The 23,958-nt window shown below is 42.8% G+C and overlaps 1 protein-coding gene across 5 annotated transcripts in view; it reads left to right on the top strand.

The window, feature by feature from the left end:
- negr1 (neuronal growth regulator 1) overlaps positions 1-23,958 on the top strand; it is a 695,685-nt gene that overhangs the window by 469,121 nt on the left and 202,606 nt on the right. For all 5 annotated transcript variants that reach the window (XM_062978156.1, XM_062978157.1, XM_062978155.1 and 2 more), the window contains exon 4: positions 23,218-23,349. In XM_062978156.1, coding sequence (XP_062834226.1) covers positions 23,218-23,349 — 132 coding nt within the window. The remainder of the gene's footprint in view (positions 1-23,217; positions 23,350-23,958) is intronic.

Raw genomic sequence — 23,958 nt, forward strand, 5'->3', positions numbered from 1 at the left:
TTCATCTTGGATTCCATCTCCAAGATATCCATATGTGTATATGCAAGTATTCCAAAGTCTGGAAGAAAAATATCTGAAATATAGAATACTTCTGGTCCTCTCAGTATTTTGGATAAGGGATACTCAACCTATAGTAATCTCAACTGCAATGTCTTGGTTGCAGATCCCACACTGATCAGGGGACTGGACTTCATACCCCAGTGGTTCTCAAACTGTGCTCCGCAGAGTCCTTGGGGCTCCGTGGGTGATAGTGAGGGGCTTTGCAGCCCAGAAAACCCAAGACAGACCCCACCCCCACCCCAAAACCCCTTAAAAAGCCTTAAAACTAAAAATTATTTACCCAGCCACCATTACCCTGCTCCTGGCCCCAGGGCCGGTCCAACATGGGACGCCAATTACGCCTCGGAGTTGGGCGCACGTCGACGGGGGGCGCTCTTGGGCAAAACGTGTGTCTTGGCAGCTCTCCGTGCGCCCCGTACCCTCTGTGCCTTTTTCCAGCTGATTTTGACTTTTTTGTCCCTGAGTGGGATTCGAACTCGCAGCCTCCTGGTTCTGAGTGTGGTGTGCTCTCTCTGGGAGCCACCGACTGCCCTGTAACAATAGCAATTCGGAACTTATACTTATTCACTCTCTTGTAATCATTCATCTTTTCCCTTTATCTTCTAAGAATAATAATAATAAAACTTTATTTATTTATTTATTATTACAATATAATACTGATAATAATACAATTTAATAATTTTAATTATATATTATATATTAAATGTAATATTACTAATAATATTACAATGTAATGATTTAGTACAATATAGTAATTTAATACTATTATTTTACTATGCTAATAATATAATGTATTGTATGTGAATGTAATTTGTAAGCTGCTCTGAGTCCCCTTTGGGGTGAAAAGGGCAACATATAAATGTAGTAAATAAATAAATCGAGCTGTCAAGCCTCGCCTTCTCTGGCAAAACATTTCCAACTGATTTTGACATTTTTGTCCCTGAGCGGGATTCAAACTCGCAGCCTCCTGGTTCTGAGTGGGGTGTGTTCTCTCTGGGAGCCACCGACTGCCCTGTAACAATAGCAATTCGGAACTTATACTTATTCACTCTCTTGCAATCAGTTCATCTTTTCCCTCTATCGGGGCCATCCTGGCCCCGCGCCTTCCCAAACTTGGGGACATTCCTTTCTTCATCCCTCTCTTTAGAGTCCCCCAGGATTTATGTGCCAAGGAGTCTGGCTTGCTAGGGTACTTTGGGAAACTACATCTCTCATGTATATAAAATTGCCCTAAAAGCTCAGTGTTTCTTTCTATGTGTTCTTACTTGCCCATGTGTTATGTTGCCTCATTATGTTTCTGAGACCCCATCCCCTTCCCTTTGGCGGGAAACGGTGTTTCTGACCCCAAAGAAGTCCTGCATCCCACATAATCATATAGCCTGCGGGGACGAAATCAAGCTGGGAATTTCCTCATCATGTATAATTATGTGAGAGGCAGTCATAGGGAGGAGGGAGCAAGCTTGTTGTCTTCTGCCTTGGAGACTAGAACTTGGAAGAATGGCTTCAAACAAATAACCCACATTACCTGCTTTGAACTGGGATATATGGCAGTAAGGATTCAGACAATCCAGTTCAAAGCAGGTAATGTGGGTTATCCTGCCTTGATATCCTGGGTTATAGAGCTGTGTGGAAGGGCCCAAATTATTTATCCTTCTCTGCCCAATAATGCTGGAAAGTGTCCAGAGGAGGGCCACATCTATGGCAGGCAACCTCAGAGGTTGTGAGGTCTGTTGGAAACTAAGCAAGTGGGGTTTGTATATCTTTGTCGAGAGGTGTTAGCTGGCCCTGTCCTTTTTTTACTATTTATTTATTTATTTATTTCCCATACTTCTGTCCCGCCCTTCTCACCCGAAGAGGACTCAGGGTGGCCTCACAACTGGCAACAATTCGATGGCCAACATACAAATTCCAATAATATAATGACAATTAAACTCAAACATTAAAACAAAAACTACTAAAAACAACAATTACAACCACATAAGTTCAAAATCATAGTCCAGAATCAGTCCAGTGGTCAATACTTAAAAAGTCCTCAATTATTGCACTGCTAGGAATAATGCTCAATAACCATAACCATGTCTAGCAAGGCTATTCTATGCTAATCAAGGTGATCAACTGCAGTTATTCACACTTGCCCTTCATATTATCCAATATTTTTGCTTATCCAATGCTCTGCTGGCCTGTTCATGTGGTTTGGTGTGTGTGTGGGGGGGGGGGGGCACCAAAATTTCTATTCGCTTACACTTGAAAATTATCTTGGGCCGGCTCTGCCTGGCCCTCTCCTCCCCTTAAAAAGCCTTAAAACTAAAAATTACTTACCCAGCCACCATTACCCTGCTGCCAGCCCTCTCCTGGCACATTGAAGTGGTGCACCAAGAGAGGGCTGGAAGCAGGGTAACAGCAGCCAGGTAAGTAATTTTTAGTTTTTTAAGGTTTTTCTGGGAGCATTTTCTTGTTGTTTGGGTGCCCTGCTGGAAGGTCTGGCAGGGCATCTGGACACCCTCTCCCATAAAAGTATGGATTTTCCACCGATGTGGGGACAAAAGTCCAGCCTGACCCAGGTTTTTTAAACCCGGGCTGGACCAGACTTTTTCCCATGTGGAACCGGCCTTAGTGATTCTACTTTTCAGTTTGCAGTGACATTTGTGGGTTTTCTAGATGACTAAGAATTTATTACAGGCATTTTCATACCCTTTAGATGTTCCAGCGAAACACGTAAACCAATTCAGTCAGTTTATTTGATGATCAGTGACATACCTCCCATATGCCATCATTATTCTGCTGGCAGGCAACAGCTTGATTATGGGCACCAGCATTACACTTATCTTCCAGGTGAGAGATGGAAGAATGAGGTGAAACATCTGTTCCCTGAAGCTAAGTTGGAATGAGTCTGGAGGCCAGCCAGGAAACCTTCAGTGGCAAACTGTACCAGCAAGAAACAACAGCAACTTGGCTACAAGTAGCCAAAGACTCTAAGGGCTCTCGCTCTTTATGCAGAGAAAGAAAAATTTGGACATTAGACCATTATGAATAATTGCCCTCACATGCTGAAAGTGATTTATCTCAATCTCAGTCTGTGTCACATGTTTCATATTCCTTTTCCTGCTTTAGCAGGAGTAAATGAGAATACATTGTCCATGCCTGGGTAACTTTCTGTGTAAGGTCTTATGCGGGGATCGAGTGATCATATTCTACACAGAATCAAAAAATATATAGTACATTAGCATTTGGGCCACCAGTCCTCTTTTTCCAGACAAGAGTGGCACATGTCCATTGATGTACCCATCATGTGGCTTGGCTATCCAGCCATTTTTGTTAACATGTTAAATTTTCTGTAAGGCATCTGCTGTGTTCTTTTCTAGTCTCACTGATTTTAGTATGCTCTGGGGGCCTTAATCCAGAGTGTCTGAGCTAATGCCTAAAGGAGTAAAGTGAAGCTTCATCAACAGAGCAGGAAACTGTATAAGGCAACATTTCACAACAGAGAGGTCACTCACTGCCCCATTATTCCATTACTCCTGAGATCCTTTGTTTCTTTTTGTCCCAGTGTCTCCATAGATTGAGCTATTTATGAAAGGACAGTGGTTAGAGTGGTCTCATCTCAGGACAAAAATTGAAATCTTGTACACTCATCCCTCCACATTCGTTGTGGTTAGAGGAGCACCCTCCCCTTCATCAAAAGTGAAAGACTGCAAATAAAAAAATACTTTCTAGAACTTCCAGCATGACTCAGTTGTCAACTTCACATATGTGACAGATCTGTATATTTGGAGGGATGACTCCCAAAATAAAAACCTCCAGAAAAGCTAATATTAACCTTTCTCATAGAGTATTTATGAATATTCCTTACTTCCCTAATCCTAGTTACAGTATTCTTCTTACAACTCAGAGTAAGTATGCACAGTTTGAGACTGGAAACATGATCGATGTCATGTTCCGAACAGTTTATTTGCACACACAAAGAGTGAATGCTATGCATTCTTCCTGGCCAATGCCTGTGACAAAGTGCTGAACAAAGTGCTGAACAAAGAACTTTGATGAGAAAGATTTTTTTAAACTGGGTCCCTTGCTGTTTTGTCAATCGGTGATTGAACATTGACCCTTTGTACCTGGAGTGTAGATATTCCCATCTCACACACACTCCCCACTTTTCACTACAGAAGGATGTCTGATCATCATACTGCTATCCATATAGCATACAGATATCCATCAGATCTATTTGTTTAAGTGTGTTATCTTCTTTCCAACAGGGAGAAGCTGGTTTCATCTTTGTCACGAGTATTAAAATGTGGACAGACATCCTTTATATCAAGATTCTAGCTCCGAGGCAGCTAAATCAATACCCTAATGTATCCTAGCACACAAGCTGGTTAAGGATGCCTTGGTAAAATGACTGTAAAAGGAAAATTCTGAGTTACTTCAGAGTACGGTGACTTTATAGATTTCAGTTATATATAATTTAGCCTGACAGCAGTTCGGCTCAGTGATAAAAAGTTAATATAACTTTGAGAGCAGGGGAAAATTAAACTTAGCTTTTTTTTTCAATCTTAAAACCAATATGTACACTAGCCTGAGAACTAACAATTTTGAAATACCTGTGAACTGGACATTGTTCTTGTTGAAAAGTATGAATAGTCCCTGTGAGTCATTTTCTTTCTGAATAGAACACAAAAAGTTTTTTTCTTCTTCAATAAAGGGCTGTTCAGAAGACTATTGCTTTAGTATTAAAGGAAGTCTGCAATGCAGTATCCTATAGCAGGTTGATTTATTACAATGATAGGAAATGTTTTCTAGAAACAGATGGGTTTATGCTGGCATTACAGTTACCATTCTCACGTCATCTTATGAACACTGCTTTGATGAATGAGAGTAATGCATCAATTTAATAGTTTTAAAAGATTTGCTCCCTTAATGCTGTAGTCGTATAATGATGGACAGCCATGCTGTCGTACTATTCTGAATCAGCATTTAAAGATATGCTTGGTTTGTGATCAACCTCAACAACTAAAGCCCTTGCAAAAATATCGAAGACAGGTTTTTTAAAAAAAAGTAAACAGTGAGCATTGTTATCTCCATGCCAAAAAACACATTTCCTGGACTGAGGTGATATAAGAGCCAAGTTTTAAGTGTTCATAAACATATAGTTTAAGGTTAGAGAGCATATCAGTGGTGTCCAACCTTTGATCCTCCAGATATTTGTTTCCATCTGCTGCCTGCCAGCACAGGAGAAGGGAGTCCTGCTGGCCCACCTCTGGCCCTGCTACTCTGGCCCTGCTACTCCGGGGTAAGGAGGAAAGGAAGAGAGTGGAGGAAGCCCTTAAAAACTCCTGCTTCTGGACTCTTCTTGCTGTTTCCATCTGCTGCCTGCCAGCACAGGAGAAGGAAGTCCTGCTGGCCCACCTCTGGCCCTGCTACTCTGGCCCTGCTACTCTGGGGTAAGGAGGAAAGGAAGAGAGTGGAGGAAGCCCTTAAAAACTCCTGCTTCTGGACTCTTCTTGCTGTTTCCATCTGCTGCCTGCCAGCACAGGAGAAGGGAGTCCTGCTGACCCACCTCTGGCCCTGCTACTCTGGCCCTGCTACTCTGGGGTAAGGAGGAAAGGAAGAGAGTGGAGGAAGCCCTTAAAAACTCCTGCTTCTGGACTCTTCTTGCTGTTTTCATCTGCTGCCTGCCAGCACAGGAGAAGGGAGTCCTGCTGGCCCTGCTACTCTGGCCCTGCTACTCCGGGGTAAGGAGGAAAGGAAGAGAGTGGAAGAAGGCCTTAAAAACATCTGTGTCTGGACACTTCTTGTTGTTTCCATCTGCTGCCTGCCAGCACAGGAGAAGGGAGTCCTGCTGGCCCACTTCTGGCCCTGCTACTCTGGGGTAAGGAGGAAAGAAAGAGAGTGGAGGAAGCCATCGGACCGGGAGGCTGCCTTCACTGGAGTCATCGCCTTGCCACCTCAGAGGGTCCGCTTGGACAGCTTTCATCGGACTGAATGCTCCCCATTGGAGATTTTTAGATTCGCATATGGATATTGCTGTACTTGTCTAAAGAGTGTCCCTTATTAGATTTAATGTGTCGCCGCCACTTGGCTTTCTCCCCATTTTTGTTTCTTACCTATCCCTTTTAAACCTATGTTTTTAGCAGTGTGAGTCAATTGAGTATACTTAACTCACATTGTTATAATTGCTCTGAGTAATTAGTGCCTTGGTGCCTTTATTCAGGACTGGGTTGTGTAGAAGAAGGAGGGTCTGGCTAGAAGAGTAGAGTAGTAGAGTTGTAGTAGAGAATGAGTCAGACAGATGCACATGGGAACCACGATCTATCCCAGTTATGCCACCTCATGGGTAGATCGTTTAGCCTCGTCCTCTCTCAGCTCGTAACAGTGAATGAGAAATTAGATCATCTCCTCAAAGGAATTTTGGGTTAGACTAGACTACAGGATGTTCCTGGGGAGGATAATAATAATACTGGTTATGATCTAAAGGAGGCCAGTTGTCCTTCAGATTTGGTGGGAGAGGTAGAACTTGGGCTCCAAAAGGGTATTAAGGAGCTAAGATTAGAAAATGACGAGGTTGAGGGAGGGAATGATTTGTTTGTTGATCAAACTGTTCAAAGGAGGGAAGGTAAGGATCTAGATTTGGCAGCGGTGAAGCCGATAACTAATTCTCCGTTGGAGGGGGATTTCTCTCCTCCATACGTAGAGGATTACTATGAACATCTTGTACAGACGAAACAGCTGGCTTTTCAAATTGAAGACTCTATATTGAACAGGGGTAGATGGACCTCGGAAAGAGTGATCCAGAGGTCCTTGGGTCAAATTCTTTCAAGGAGCCTGACGACAGTCAAGATAAAAATGATCACTTGGCTCCATAAGGGCTATCAATCATATGATCGCTCTTTACGCCTTATCTTCACTTTTGAGGATAAGTCTATAACAGAGGAATTATGGGCCCTTAGGTTCCGGCTGCTCTCATGGGGCATTACCATTAGAAGAGTATTTGTGGACCCCGTGATTCACCCTTTGGTGGCCAACCTATCTTTACACACTCAACCATCTGTTAGGCCCAGAGATAATAGGATGTGTAGTCCTCAGCGTAGGCTCCCCCCTTTAGAAAAGTCTCAAGTAGAGACTCTGGCCCAATCATTTTCCGTACCAGACCAGCAACTTTCACCCTCTTCAATCTCACTACGTTTTTCCAGTAGGCCCCATTTATCCCCTTCTTTTAAAGTAAAGTTAGATGGTGTGTCTAGTAACCTTTTGGATCCAGGGAGCTGACTAGATTCTCTTAAGGATGCGCCAATTGAGCCAGACTCCTTGGGGGGTGGGGAACAGGCGGGGGGTGGCTCCATCGAGGTTGTGTGGGGGAGGAGGAGGAATTGCCGTCAACGAATTTCCAGGGAGAAGCGCAACAGGGTTCTTGCGACCCTGGAGAAGGATAGGTGTGGTAGCCTCCATGGTAGCCCCTCCCGGCTGAAGGTCCTGCTGTTTAATGCCAGATCCGTCAAAGGTAAATCATCTATTATCCAGGATCTAATCATGGATGAACATGCGGATCTGGCCTGCATCACCGAAACTTGGTTGGATGATCTGGGTGGGGTTAGTCTTACCCAGCTTTGTCCTCCGGGTTTCGGGGTGCATCAGCAGGCCAGGCCAGGAGGGCGGGAAGGTGGGGTTGCGGTGGTCTTTAGGCAGTCCATCGCCCTGGTCAGATGCGTCGCTTTGCAATCGGTCGGGTTTGAGTGTCTCCACTTGAAGGTGGGTACCCGGGACAGTTTGGGGATTCTGCTGGTGTACCGTCCACCCCGCGACACAGCAGTCTCCCTGCCTGAGCTAGCAGAGGTGGTTTCTAGCGTGGTATTGGGTTCCCAGCGCCTGTTGGTGCTGGGCGACTTCAACATTCACGCTGAGACCACCTTGACAGGTGCAGCTCAGGAATTCATGGCCGCCATGACGACCATGGGTCTGTCCCAAATAATATCGGGTCCCACTCATCAAGCTGGACATACACTCGACCTGGTTTTTGTTGCGGGCGACGGTTTGGTCGGAGTGGAAGAGTAAATTATTCTTCCATTGTCATGGTCCGACCACTATTTGATCAGTTTAAGACTAACCGTCTCTTCCAACCTCCGCAGGGGTGGTGGACCAATTAAGATGGTCCGCCCCAGGAGACTTATGGATCCTGAGAGATTCCTGAGGTCTCTTGGGGATCTGTCTACCATGGAAGCTGACGATCCTGTCGATGCCCTGGTCACTCGTTATAATGGCGAGTTGTCCAGGGCAATAGACACGATCGCTCCTGAGCGTCCCCTCTCGCTGCGTGGAGTTGCCCCAGCTCCCTGGTTTACTGGGGAGCTGGCGGAGATGAAACGTGCAAGAAGGAGACTAGAGTGCCGCTGGCGGACAACTCGTGACGTATCTGACCGAGCACGGTCTAGAGCCGCTATTAGGGCCTATTCCGCGGCATTGCGGGCAGCCAGGAAAGTTTTCTCGACTGCCCGCATCGCGTCTGCAACAAATAGATCTTCAGAGTTGTTTCGAGTTGTTGGGGAGCTCCTCCACCCTCCTCAGGTTGGGGGAGCACCCGACATCTCGTCAACTCGGTGTAGCGAGTTCGCTCACCATTTTGCAGACAAAGTCGCTCAGATTCGTTCCGACTTAGACGCCGGCCTTGATGCATTGCCAGGTGAGGTAACCGAGGCATCTGTCTGTTCGATCTTGTGGGATTCGTTTCGGCTTGTGCAGCCTGATGATGTGGACAAGATTCTTGGAGCGGTGAGGGCGACCACCTGTGCCCTTGACCCTTGCCCATCTTGGCTCTTAAAACAAGCCAGTGGAGGGCTAGTTGATTGGTTTGTGAGAATAATCAATGCCTCTTTGGAGCAGGGCATATTTCCATCTGGCCTAAAACAAGCTGTGGTGAGGCCTGTTTTGAAGAAAGCCTCCTTGGATCCGGCTAACCTCAGTAACTACAGACCAATCTCTAACCTTCCATTCTTGGGCAAGGTCTTGGAGCGGGTGGTTGCTTCCCAGCTCCAGGGATTCTTGGAAGATACGGATTTTCTGGACCAATCGCAGTCTGGTTTCAGACCTGGCTACAGTACCGAGACGGCTTTGGTCGCCTTGGTGGATGACCTCCGCAGAGAGCTGGACAGGGGGAGTGTGACCCTGCTGGTTCTCTTGGACATCTCAGCGGCTTTCGATACCATCGACCATGGTATCCTTCTGGGACGTCTCTCCGGGATGGGAGACTGTTCTGCAGTGGCTCCAGTCCTTCCTAGAGGGCCGTTCCCAGTTGGTGAAGCTGGGGGACACCTGCTCGGACCCCTGGCCTTTGACCTGTGGGGTCCCGCAAGGTTCCATTTTGTCCCCCATGCTTTTTAATATCTACATGAAACCGCTGGGTGAGGTCATCCGGAGCTTTGGAGTGCGGTGCCATCTCTACGCAGATGACACCCAACTCTACTACTCCTTTCCACCTAATTCCAAGGAAGCCCCTCGGATACTGGACCAGTGTCTGGCCGCTGTATTGGCCTGGATGAGGGCGAACAAGCTGAAGCTCAATCCTGACAAGACAGAGGTCCCCCAGGTCAGTCGTACGTCTGATCGGGGTATTGGGTGGCAACCTGTGCTTGACGGGGTTGCACTCCCCCTGAAGGCGCAGGTCCGCAGCTTGGGGGTCCTCCTGGACTCTGCGCTGACACTTGAGGCCCAGGTGTCGGCCGTGGCTGGGAGGGCCTTTGCACAACTAAAACTTGTGCGCCAGCTGCGACCATACCTCGAGAAGTCAGATCTGACCGTGGTGGTCCATGCCTTAGTTACCTCTAGACTGGATTACTGCAATGCGCTCTACGTGGGGCTGCCTTTGAAGACGGCTCGGAAACTACAACTAGTACAACGATCGGCAGCCAGGTTTCTAACTGGGGCAGATTACAGGACGCGCTCAACGCCGCTGTTTAAAGAGCTCCACTGGCTGCCATTTATTTTCCGAGCCCAATTCAAGGTGCAGGTTATCACCTACAAAGCCCTTAACGGTTTGGGACCCACCTACCTTCGAGACCGCATTTCCCCCTATGAACCCGCACGACCTCTTCGCTCGTCGGGGGAGGCCCTCCTCTCGCTTCCACCAACTTCGCAGTTGCGGTTGGTGGGGACAAGGGAGAGGGCCTTCTCCGCCGTGGCCCCCCGGCTGTGGAACTCGCTCCCCAGGGAGATTAGGCAGGCCCCTACCCTACTCTCATTCAGGAAGAGCCTGAAAACTTGGCTATTCCAGAAGGCCTTCGTTGACTGATCCTTGTGGGATCATGTTATTTACCTATTAAGCAGTAGACCCTCTGGATTGTTTTTAGGATTCATTCAGCACTTTAAGTATTACACCTGCTGTATAATTATCCCTCCCTGATAACTTGATATTGCTTTGCACCTTGGCCTGGATCTTTTGACCCAAATCGGGATTTTAATATTATTGTGTATATTGACTTTCATGACTGTTTTTAATCATGTTGAAGTTTTACTGCTCGGTTTAATGTTTTATCTGATTTGTGCTGTCGTGTCTGGGCATGGCCCCATGTAAGCCGCCCCGAGTCCCTCCGGGGAGATGGGGCAGGATATAAGAATAAAATTATTATTATTAAATTATTATATTTTGGACTAGAGTTCCCAGAGTCCCTGAGCTTAGGGCATGCTAGTCAGGGTTTTGAGGAGTAGGAGTCCCGAACACCTGGAGGACCAAAGGTTAGACACCACTGGTTTATATGTAAGATAGGGCTCATGGGATTGCCAGGCAGAATGGCCAGGAAAGGAGTCAGGTTCTGAAGAATATATTTAAGGTCAAGACCAGAAGTCAACATCCTAAAGGATCTACCAAAGCTCTAGAAACCATATATGTGTGGGAATACTGCACTTGCAGCAACATTTTTCTAGCTCTTGGGCAGAAGCTAACCAAAGCAATTTCACATATGTTGGCTTTTATAGTACAGTTGATCCACAAGATCCACGGATGTAGTATCCACAGGTTCAACCATTCCCCAAAAGAAATAATGAAAAGCAATCTTTGATTTTGCCATTTTATATAAGGGATACCATTTTACTATACTATTGCATATAATTTAATGTGCATACATGAATTTTGGTGTCCATGAGGATTCTGGAATCAAACCTCAGGAAATACTAAAGATCCACTCACTATACATACATATATTTGGGAGAAAGTATCATTTAATATATCTTTGTGTGTGTGTGTGTGTGCATGAGAAAGAGGGAGAGAGAGCTCAGATGGATGTCCACATATTTGTTCATTTAAATATTTATGTTCAGCCCAATAGATTATCTGGACCCATCTCAGTCCGGCTTTAGACCTGGTCATAGTACTGAGACAGCTTTGGTCGCCTTGGTGGATGACCTCCGCAGGGAATTGGACAGGGGGAGTGTGACCCTGCTGGTTCTCTTAGACATTTCAGCGGCTTTCGATACCATCAACTATGGTATCCTGGGTCAGCTCTCCGGGATGGGCCTTGGGGGTACTGCTTTGCAGTGGCTCCAGTCTTTCCTGGAGGGCCATTCCCAGTTGGTAAAGCTGGGGGACACCTGCTCGGACCCCTGGCCATTGACCTGTGGGGTCCCGCAAGGTTCTGTTCTGTCCCCCATGCTTTTTAGCATCTACGTGAAACCGCTGGGAGAGGTTTGAGTTTTGGAGTGAGGTGCCATCTCTATGCAGATGACACACAACTCTACTACTCATTTCCACCAAAATCCAAGGAAGCCCCTCGGATCAGTGCTTGGAGGCTGTGATGGGCTGGATGAGGGTGAACAAGCTGAAACTTAATCCTGACAAGACAGAGGTCCTCCAGGTCAGTCGTATCTCTGATCGGGGTATTGGGTGGCAACCTGTGCTTGACGGGTTGCACTCCCCCTGAAGGCGCAGGCCCGCAGCTTGGGGGTCCTCCTGGACTCAGTGCTGACGCTTGATTCTCAGGTGTTGGTGATGGCCGGGAGGGCCTTTGCACAATTAAAACTTGTGTGCCAGCTGCGACCGTACCTAGTGAAGTCTGACTTGGCCACGGTGGTCCACTCCTTAGTTACCTGTAGATTGGACTATTGCAATGGGCTCTACATGGGGCTGCCTTTGAAGACGGCCTGGAAACTTCAATTAGTCCAACGTTCGGCAGCCTTGTTTCTAACTGGAGCCCAATATAGGGAGCGGTCAACCCTCCTGTTTAAGGAGCTCCACTGGCTGCCGTTCATTTTCCGGACCCAATTCAAAGTGCAGGTGATTACCTACAAAGCCCTGAACGGTTTGGGACCCACCTACCTTTGTGATCGTCTCTCCCCCTATGAACCTGCACAATCTCTTCCGCCACCGTCACAAGCGCGGTTGGTGGGGACGAGAGAGAGGGCCTTCTCTGTAGTGGCCCCCCGGCTCGGGAACTCACTCCCTGGGGAGATCAGGAAAGCCCCCACTCTGATGGTGTTTCGGAAGAGCCTGAAAACCTGGCTTTTCACTCAGGCCTTTGGGTAAGATTGCCCATCCCCATCATAATCATAACTATATTTCTTGACCTTTCCTGCATTGGTCACACTTCTCCTGGTTACTTGACATTAGCTCAGGGTTCCTCTCATCCCAAATTGACCTCAAACAAATCTGTAGCACTTTATCTATGTTTTGAGTTTACAACCTATAATGTGCACTTTGCTAATCTACTATTACAACCTCACTGTTTTTAAATTCTATGTTTTTAATAAGTGTGTTTTTATTCTTTTTGGTTAATGTGCAAATATTACAATTGGTGCGTGTTATTGTTTATTGATGTATTGTATATTGTTATTGTTTTGTATTTGATATTTCTGTGAGCCTCCCCGAGTCCCCTCCGGGGGAGATGGTGGCGGGATACAAATAAACTTATTATTATTATTATTATTATTATTATTATTATTATTTAAAAATGAAATTACTATTCACCATTTAATAAGTTAACAAAGACAGTTTGAAACCAGTTAAACCTGTGAAAAATAATTTCAACAGTTTTAATAAAGAGTTGTGTTTTTACCTGACATTAGATTGAAGCCAACGTTGTTGCAAATTGGGTCTCTAAGGGACATATATGAACATATCCTGACATATCTGGACACATACTGCTCCTATTGCTGTAGCTACGGGGGTTAATTTGGTAAACTCGATGTACCTTGCTAGACTTTGCTGAGGAAAAAACGGGTAAAATGATTTCAGAATTTAGGGAGTGCTATTTAGAATTCTCAGCCAAAATGTCTCTGCAAACTACAGGCCTTGAGAGTCTAAAGCAGTGATTCCTTATCTTTGGTCCTTTGAGTGCTTTGGATTTCAGCTCCCAGAAACCTTAGCTGAATGGACAAACAGTCAGCCATACTGGGAGCTAAAGTGTAAAACATCTGAAGGACCAAAAGCTTATGACCTACTGGTCTAGAGTTTTGTCTAGAGCAATGGTTCTCAACCTGTAGGTCCCTAGATGCTTTGGCTTTCAACTTCTAGAAATCCTAACAGCTGGTAAAGTTGCTGGGATTTCTGAGAGTTGTAGGCCAAAACACCACAGGTTGAGAACCACTGGTCTAGAGCTTGTACCTAGGAAGTTAAGTGTGCAGCATGTTCTCTCTCTTTTTTTTCTTTTCTTTTTTTTTGGGGGGGGGGTTCCACTATGCAAAACCATAAAGCAGGCACCCATGGTTGTATGTGCAATCATCCCACTTTGATGTCAAATTTGACATCTAGAAGGCGTGAGGAAAGAGATGGAGTGCCCAGAGAGAGCTGTATTGAAAAGTTATTCCTAAATGGACCATTGGGACAGAAGACCTTCCTCATTTAGTTTCTCAAAGAGATTCAGTATATTTTGTACAATAAAAGGACCCTAGGAATAGATAGTAATAAATATTACTGAACAATGTGAGAAAATTAAATAAAACTAAAGTCAAAAAGAGGAACCCAACTCTAACATATCTTATAATGACAGCAAACTGATAGAAATTCAAAGAAAGCAATAAGACATGACATAGAGTTCCATATTGCATCACATCAAAACTGTAGATTATTGGCATTCAGGTTAGATCTGAATTCGGCTGTAAAACAAAGAACATCATTCATGACATGGATAAAATAGAGAAAAATGCTTTCTTTCTTTGTACAAAATGAGTAAATAGAAGGGCAATTAAAATACAAATATCTCAAATATGAGATCATTGTAATAAATTTCACGTTTTAAAACACCCAGTCACAAGTTGGACTCATGTGCGTACATTCTTCTAATACACCTGTGTTCAATGTGTGTCTAGAGAATGTTCACTTGTAAACTAAATAAGTATTTGTTAACTCAGGTGTATGAATGTCATTGTTCTGTTGGTGTTGATGTTCTCTGCTTACATATGTTGGTATAAACAACAGATAATTTCCAACTCTGCCTAGAGTGCATATACAGTGACATTGTGGATCCAGGACACTTCCAAAAGTGGACAAATACACATTAAAATCACTTTTTTACCTGAGAGAACATTTATCTCAGCATCTTTAGATCCTACAACACAACTCTATGACCAATTTCTACTGGACCAGAATTGTGCTGGATGACCTACAAATGCTTAAAGAACTTTTCTGTCTTGGTATCTTTAAGTCCTCTAGTTCCTCTCTTTGCTCTGTTTCCACTGCTGGAGGACCTAGATGTCCATATTAATCAAATCCAGGAATAAATCCACCAAAGTCAAACCCTCAAATGTAGAGGGTCGACTGTAATGATATACTAAGATGAATATGACTTAAAGCCATCTATAACAGGATAGTGGTATAATGATAGTGACACTACTCAGCTACAGATATCATCATCATATCATCATATTCATTTTTGAAAAGTAACTCCCTGAATTCTTGTTTCCTTCCTTTGAAATTGTTTCATTCCACTTTTGAGTTGAGTGACATTTCATCTGCAAAAACACTTGTACATTTTAATATAATTTAACAAAAATTAACAGATTAGTCTTTGAATAGCAAAGCTTTGTGGCAGCGGAACAAATACTTTATCTCCCCAAACTATGACTCTGGCTTATTTGCTGCCACCAGCATTCAGACTTTTTGAGATAGATCTTCCAGTGCATACACCCACATGATTTTTTTTTCTTTAATGGAGATTTGACAGACACTAATAACAACTCTGATAACAGCTATTAGAACAAACCAAGCAACTTTTCTACATTCTCTTGCCTTTCTAGAAGTATTGGCTAGGCCCTGTTCTTTTATTCCCCCCTCACCACAGAATGATGCAGTCTTTTGTGTAAGCAACATCCATTTTCCACACAGTTATTGTTTCTGATGGTATTTTTCAGATGGACTGATGATGGCTTCCCAGAACGGGCAAGTTAGGCTACTTGTGAGGTACTGTTATAGCAGCTCCTGAAGCCTGTCATTTCTGTCAATATTGGAGTGGCAGCAATATTGACCTTGGCTGAAGCTGAGTATTGCTGCTTTCAGGATTGCAAAATAACTTCCTCCAACAATTCAAGTCTAACAAGAGCTCAGATATGAAAGATAGGGAAATCCTGCCATGCAGACTTGAATCATCTGCAAGGAACAGTGGAGGCTTTGATCCCCAATGTTCATGATCTGTTTTCATCCCATAATGGTAGAGATTTCTGAATGTAATGAGAAACTATGTTGTGATGCACTCGTGCCTCATTATGTGGGTTACACATTAGTTGGACATTGTGGATGATGCCTTTAAATGTATAATGTCATCCCAGATCTTGATGTATGGACTTGTGGATACTGTAGATCAGTGATTCTCAACTTATGGATCCCCAGATGCTTTGGCCTCCAACTCCCAGAAATCATAACAGCTGGTAAACTGATTTCTGGGAGTTGTAGGCTAAAACACCTGGGGACCCACAGGTTGAGAACCACTGCTGTAGATAGATGTGTCTGTGTTGGGTTTTCTTTTTTTATAATTGTATACATGTTTTCCACCTGCTGGTTCTTGCCATCCTGCTCTTGAATGTGCATCATTTCCTTTTCAATTTAACATCAATATTGATTTGTATTTTCTTGTACATTTCCATAGAGATATATATACTAGAGGTGTGTGCGGCATTTGTTCCATTTGTTTCCTTCAGATTTTTGTTTCATATTCACACAGTTTGTTTTTTTGTTTGGTTTTCAGGCTGTGTGACTTTCCTTACACAGCCCAGGGTGTTCTTCTGCATGCGTCAGACGAGGAGGAGGTGATGTTTGGGGCTTTTGGCCAATCAGAGGCCAAGGAAGCTGTGATGTTTCCAGGGTTTTTAATGGGGCAACCACGCCCAAAGCACCCATTGTGGGCACATCCTTTGCTGGTGCTGGCTAGCCGCCTGGCTAGCTGAGTGGCTTGCTCCTCCTCACTCAGCTCACGCAGCTCACTCAGTCTTTGTGCTAGTGTGCTTGCTTGCTTGCTGCCTTGTTGCCTTGCCTCTTGCCTTGCCTTCCTTTCTTGCCTTGCTGCCAGGGGAAAGAGATTTGTTTGCATTTATTTTTTCCCCAGGCCTGGCTGCTTGGCTTCTATTCTTTTATTATTTCTTTGACAGGAAAGGGGATGGGATTTTTGAAGGGGTGGGAGTGGGTGTGTTTGGCTTGGGAGTGTGCCTGGGGCTTCGGGGGTGGGGGAAAGAAACAGATCTCTGTAGCTTCATTTTGCTGTACTATTTTTAAATCTTTCCATCTTTTATCTTAATCCTTTGTTTACCCCCCCCCTTTTTTTTTCTTCCTCCCGCTGGGTAGTATTGGGTCATTAAAAAAACCAATATTTTTCAAAGGAAAGTTGGGCTTCTACCTTCTCTGTTTAGAAAACCTTTTAAAAGTTGGTGGGCTAAAAGCGGTCGAGATGCCCTCCATACATGGTGATTTTCATCCCTCTAGCCCTAAAACTGAGGGGAGGGTGAGCCTTGGAAGCCTTCCCATTGCTGCCAATCCAAAAATTTTCCATTTTTTGGATGTGAGACAAAAATCCTATTTGGATAGAGTCCCATTTGGGAAGCAACAAACAAAAATGATAACGAAGTGGAATGAATGAAACAAAACAGACAGCGAGTATATACACACATTTTAGGTGCATTGCATAAAGTATTTGTTCCGCTGCCACAGATTCAATCATATATATATATACACACACACACACACACACATACACACACACACACACACACACACACACACACATATATATATATATATATATATATATATATATATATATATATCCAAAACAAACCTTCATTTTGCCATTTTCTATTTGGGACACATTTTATTATGCCATTGTGAAACAAATAAGTGCCTCTTTCAAACCTGATCTGGGCAGAAATTCTGTGCTTAACCACTGCAAACTTCCCCCCAGCTCCACTATTTTTCTAGTTGTTCATTTATGGCAGGCAATTGCAGACAATATTTTCCAAGTTTATTTCTGAACTCAGGGTCACACATTTCTTCTCAATAAATATATAAATCTATGATAATTAAACCATATCACTGTGCTAACTAAATTCAAATGTTAGAGTTCATTCTTTGCTGAAAAGGGGCCAGCTCTTACATGCATTTAGATCACGTGATTTACACTGCAATGTATTATTTTTCTACTTCAGTGCTGGCAGTTGAATAAGTGAACTGTGAAAAATAATGTGTGATGTGTAATGAAATGGAAGCAAAGGAGAGTGTTAAATCTGTGATAGCCAGACTTCAACAAATATGCTCACCATGTTAAGTGTAGTGCCAGTGACAAACAGCCAATTTCCTCCCTAAATTTGAAGCTAAAGTGAGGGACCGGATTATCCAAGCAGTTGCATAGTAACCCCAGTCTTCTTTCAAGTTCCAAAACTGAGAGAAAACTGGGATTGTTTAGAATCTACAAAGCAGAAGGAGGGCACAGGAAACCATGTGTGGTGCTGCCTAAAATCAACCAGAGTACATTCAGACTACAGCTTTCAAGAACACATAGGCTTTCTTTTTTTGGTGGGTGTGGGGGACTTGGGATGATAAAGACATATGGAAGGCTGCTGATCAAAGATTATTTTTATTTCCAAGGAAAAATCCCAGCATTTTTTAAAATGATGAACCCAATTTCTAAGCAATATATGTAATGATGGCTACATGTTATAATTACACAAGAAGTTACACATGGTTTAATGAGTGATCAAGTTATCAAGTTTTATTAGTTGTCAAGTTTGAGCCTGAACCAAATCTTTAAAAAAATAGCTCTGCAGATGGACAACTTAGAATCATAGAATCATAGAATCATAGAATAGTAGAGTTGGAAGAGACCTCATGGGCCATCCAGTCCAACCCCCTGCCAAGAAGCAGGAAATCGCATTCAAAGCACCCCCGACAGATGGCCATCCAGCCTCTGCTTAAAAGCCTCCAAGGAAGGAGCCTCCACCACAGCCCGGGGGAGAGAGTTCCACTGTCGAACAGCCCTCACAGTGAGGAAGTTCTTCCTGATGTTCAGGTGGAATCTCCTTTCCTGTAGTTTGAAGCCATTGTTCCGTGTCCTAGTCTGCAGGGCAGCAGAAAACAAGCTTGCTCCCTCCTCCCTATGACTTCCCTTCCTCATAAGAACTTATGTTGTAGGGTCACCATCTTGCAAATCACTCACCCTAGTGGTTGTTTCTGTGTTAGGAGACACATTTAGTAGTAATCATTGGAAATGATACCCCACCTTTTCAAGTGGTAAGAATTTTATTCATGGGTGGTTTCTGCTTACAGAAATATAGCCATTTCAAATCAGGTCCATCTTTTTGAAACAGCCTTTCAAACAGTATATGTTTTCTCTATTGATCCCCAGCAAAACAAACAAACAAACAAGCATCCCTAACCTTTTCTTTGAGAATGGTCAGGTAAAGATACATGATTTTCTTCAGTTTTGCACTCAACAGCGAAATATCATTCTATCTTTTCTTTCGGGAAATGAAATCTTGGGTAGGTCTACCGATGTCACTGGTCAGCAGTTACAAAGTTTCATTTGGCCAACATTGCCTCCCCAGGTTGGAGGCTCTTGCTGATAGGTATTTCTTTCCGATATGCAAGTCTGAATAATGCAATCTCCAGCATGGAAAATGCCTGTTTGACCCTATCTACTATTAATCTACTGTTAATAATGTTATGGGTTTCTTTTTCCACTTAAAAAAAGGTTTTGTATCAATTTAGCAATTTTCTTTGTTTTTAGTACATCTTAGCAGTCATTGTACTTTATGGATTATGTTCCTTGAAGTATAGCTGAAAATATTTTGCTTTTACCTGTTAACAGCCCCTATTTGTGATAGTATGATGGCTTTCTAATCTTTGTTGACATAACACAACAGTTTCCAGAGGGGAAGGAATTGGATGAGAGTTATTTGTCTAAAATGATTGTTTGCTTTATGGTTGCCTGAGGCTTTCTCCTGTAACATTTGTCAGGGTGAACATTCCTTAAATGCAAGTTGTCTGTCACTTTTAATGTCTTCTTGCTCATGGATTTTAAAAACTTCTTTTAGAGCAAAATATGGTTTTATTACATCTAAAATAACATATGCTTTAGATAGCCAGGTGAGTCACTCAAGCCATGGGCAACCTGAAATAGGACCCTCAAAATAAAGTGAAGATTAACATGATGGACAAGTAGGACTTCACAAAGTCAGTGACAGATGATGGGACACTTACTGTATAAAAAAAGATACACAGTGAAGTTAACATGAAAAGTACATGCTCATGTGTAGTATAGGATAACCATTAGTATTTAGAAGGGAAGGACGCACTGTTGCTAGCTAGTATATATTTCTTGTATTGATCCCTTGAATCTGAAATATATTTGATCATGAGTGATGAAATCTGAAGTTCATTTTACCTAAACATACTCTTTGTTTTATAGTTTGCCATCTGTTACATTGCTATGACACTCACTTGATATATGTTTTTCAATAGGAATCTGCCATCAATCTAGCATAGTAAAGTATATTTAAATATTGCAGCCACAGCATATTTAAGAAGCACATTTTTCTAGCTCCATCTACTTTCAAGCAAAGCACACTACAGCTAGCATATGTTTCATTTCAAAATGTCAGTAAATAATATTTTCCTAGAAATTCATTCAATCTGGCCTCAGTGGAATGTAACAGCAGCCAACCACATAAATAGAACAGCTGGCTCTTTAGCTGAAGCTTACCTTTCATAATGTGTTTCTTCCAAGCAAATCAGAAAGAAAGAAAACTGCTGCAATTTGTTGTGTCCCATTAATAGTTTCTTTACCTCCTTCTGGATTTTTTTCACTGTCTTCCAAGGTTTTCCTAGTGTTTTAGTGTCATTATTTGAACTTAAAATAATATTATGGAAGAAGCAGCAGAATTGTGAAAGACAACCTAGATAAAAAACAAAGAGACTAGACAAGGTGGCACAATAACCCAAAACTTCTACCTGTTTCATCATTTGCTGGAATGCACTTGTTTATGAGGTTGTATCAGATAAGGAAGAGAGATATGTGGAAAGACAACTTCCTTCTGCTCCACGCATTAAGGAAAATCAATGTGAGTCTGTAGTCAAGGCATTTGTAGCTACAAATTGGGTTATTTCCAAGTAGGACTAGAAAGATAGGGAAGAGCCAACTTGATTCCTACTCATTTGCATGTAGCCGAATTTTCTTTCTCTCCTTCCTTTAGCCCTTTACATCTCTTAAAAACTGATTCTAGAGAACTTTCCAGTCACATGTCCTCTCTGCCACTGAAAACTGTCCCTGCCCAGACTTGAGAGGGGAGAGTGTTCCTGGTTGCAGTAAGGGGGCAATTTGGCCATTCTGATCAATCTCACTTTTCTAGTGAAAGAACTGAATGCTGATTTTCATCAATTCCAAATCATAGAATCATAGAATCATAGAATAGTAGAGTTGGAAGAGACCTCATGGGCCATCCAGTCCAACCCCCCGCTAAGAAGCAGGAAATTGCATTCAAAGCACCCCCGACAGATGGCCATCCAGCCTCTGCTTAAAAGCCTCCAAAGAAGGAGCCTCCACCACTGTCCGGGGGAGAGAGTTCCACTGTCGAACAGCTCTCACAGTGAGGAAGTTCTTCCTGATGTTCAGGTGGAATCTCTTTTCCTGTAGTTTGAAGCCATTGTTCCGTGTCCTAGTCTGCAGGGCAGCAGAAAACAAGCTTGCTCCCTCTTCCCTATGACTTCCCCTCACATATTTGTACATGGCTATCATGTCTCCTCTCAGCCTTCTCTTCTGCAGGCTAAACATGCCCAGCTCTTTAAGCCGCTCCTCATAGGGCTTGTTCTCCAGACCCTTAATCATTTTAGTCGCCCTCCTCTGGATGCTTTCCAGCTTGTCAACATCTCCCTTCAACTGTGGTGCCCAAAATTGGACACAGTATTCCAGGTGTGGTCTGACCAAGGCAGAATAGAGGGGGAGCATGACTTCCCTGGATCTAGACGCTATATCCCTATTGATGCAGGCCAAAATCCCGTTGGCTTTTTTAGCTGCCGCATCACATTGTTGGCTCATGTTTAACTTGTTGTCCATGAGGACTCCAAATTCCAGTTCCATGGTGGAATTCACATGCATGTGATGACTTGAATACAATAATGTAGGCATCTCCATCTCTATAAATACAGAGATAACTATAAGGTTTGCTAAAGTGTGATTGGTAGATGGTTGACTGTGCATTGCACAGTGACAAAATAAATTAGTTTATTATATTTAACTATGATAGACAGATAGATAGCACTGGACTGACAGAATATTCATGCAAACAGTAATAAACTAAAGAGATGGAATTGGGAAATCCTAGTTAGAAAGTGTTCCATTGCCAAAGAAAAGATGGAAAGCTGCCCCACTTTCTCCTAAACCAGTGGTTCTCAACCTGTGGGTACCCAGGTGTTTTGTCCTACTACTCCCAGAAATCCCAGCCAATTTACCAGCTGTTATGGTTTCTGGGAGTTGAAGGCCAAAACATGTGAGGACCCACAGTTGAGAACCACTGACTATAAAGAAACAAAATTTTGGAGAGACTCTTGTTCCCCTAAAAAACCTATGTCTCACTTCAAAGACTCTAAATAAAAATATTTTGCTTCATATTTGATTCCTATGGAGATGATCATTGCATTGAAATCATAAGAGCAAACAGATTTGAATGTATTTCTCCCGTTAATCTTGTAGCAGTTTTATAACTGCTTCCCTTTTTCATATTTCTATGCAGCTAGTTCATTGGTCTTCTGTTTAGATAACTGTTTAGCTCATTTTGGTAGGAACTTGCAAGGTTTGGGAATTTTCTTATGAATGCAGTGCCCCCTTGGTATCTGCTGGATTTGCTACCAGGACCCCTCAGGAATACCATAACCCATGGATGTGCAAGTCCCCTTATATACAATGATGCCTTTTATATATAAGGGGATTTTTTTAATTCTGAAAAAATATTTTCAAGGTGTGGGTGGCTGCATCTGTGGATTAAGAATCCATAGATACAGTGGGTCAACTGTAGTTTGACTAGGCAAGCCTGTAGTATTTGTCTCCCTTTCTCTTGTTATTCTGTTTCCTGATTTTGAAATCAGTCACGTACAGTAGCAGTTTGTGTACACACATTTGGACCTGAGCTAGGACACAATTACTATTGAAGCTGTTAACAGAACATTGTGATTCAAAGATTTAATAAAAAATGAAATGCTTTTCCCTTGGAAACGTTTAAAATATGTGTCCATTTTTCCCCCTAGTTAAAGTGAAACCTTATATTTTGTAAAAGTCAATATAAACTGTAGCGTAATGGTGAATTTTCATCTAGCCTGCTAGAAGACTGCTCAACTCAATTGCAAAATGGGCATAGATTTATTTGATGTATGCTGAGGTTAGGTAACTTTGATCAATTATAAAGAGATAGTGTATATTGTTTCCTTTGCTTGTCATTGTTACAATATTGCTACTTAAGGGACACCATACAACATAAGATTGTTTTCTATACATGGGAGAAATGGTGAAATATGTTATTGTTCTTCACTTTCATTTTGGGAAAAATCTTGTCAGCAGTTTCCAGTAGTAACTTATGAGGTCGTTGTTTATGCTGAACAAAGCTTCATTCAACTCCAATTGAACTTCCTCTAAATGCTCTCTCATTCTCTATTTCTATCTCTTTTTTTAAAAAAGACTATCATTCTTCTTGTTCTTTTATTCCCTTTAATTTCAGCAAAACCATTTGAAAATGGACAGTATCTGGACATCTATGGAATTACACGGGACCAAGCTGGGGAATATGAATGCAGTGCTGAAAATGATGTCTCAGTCCCAGATGTGAAAAAAGTAAAAGTCACAGTCAACTGTAAGTTATATCCACATGTGTGTGTGCATACATGCAGAAAGATTGTTTTCTATTTGTCTGTATGTGTGTGTAAATTCAACATTAGGTTTTAAAGGATTTTAATGAAAAAGATTGTGACTGAAAAGAAAAAAAGACATTCAGTTGGAAGGAACCAGCATCATGGCATCAGAATTTGACCATATCTTATGTGTCTTTGTTATAACACCTGTAAAAAGATCCTGCATGGAGTGATGGAGGTTTGTTATACATAATATTTTTATAGTAGCATTAGAATTTCACTAATCCACCAATTTCATTCTACCTGACCACCACTGAAACTGATATTTTATTGGGTTGCTGTGATTTGGCTATATGGCCATGTTCCAGAAGCATTATCTCCGGATGTTTCACCCATATCTATGGTAGGCATATTTTATTCCTATGTTCTTTTCTGTTCCCAATAGTGAGCAGCTACTAGGGTAAGAGGGGAACATTTCTTCTCCAGGGAATTTTGGAGGACTGTAGGTCTCATTTAATCTACTCACATCTCAAAATATTGAAGTCTGATCTTTTGGTTGGGGACAGGGCTGGAGGCAAGAACTCAAAAACAAAAACAAAAACCTGCCACAC

The sequence above is a fragment of the Anolis carolinensis genome, chromosome 4 (assembly GCF_035594765.1).
Source record: "Anolis carolinensis isolate JA03-04 chromosome 4, rAnoCar3.1.pri, whole genome shotgun sequence".
Taxonomy (NCBI): Eukaryota; Metazoa; Chordata; class Lepidosauria; order Squamata; family Dactyloidae; genus Anolis; species Anolis carolinensis.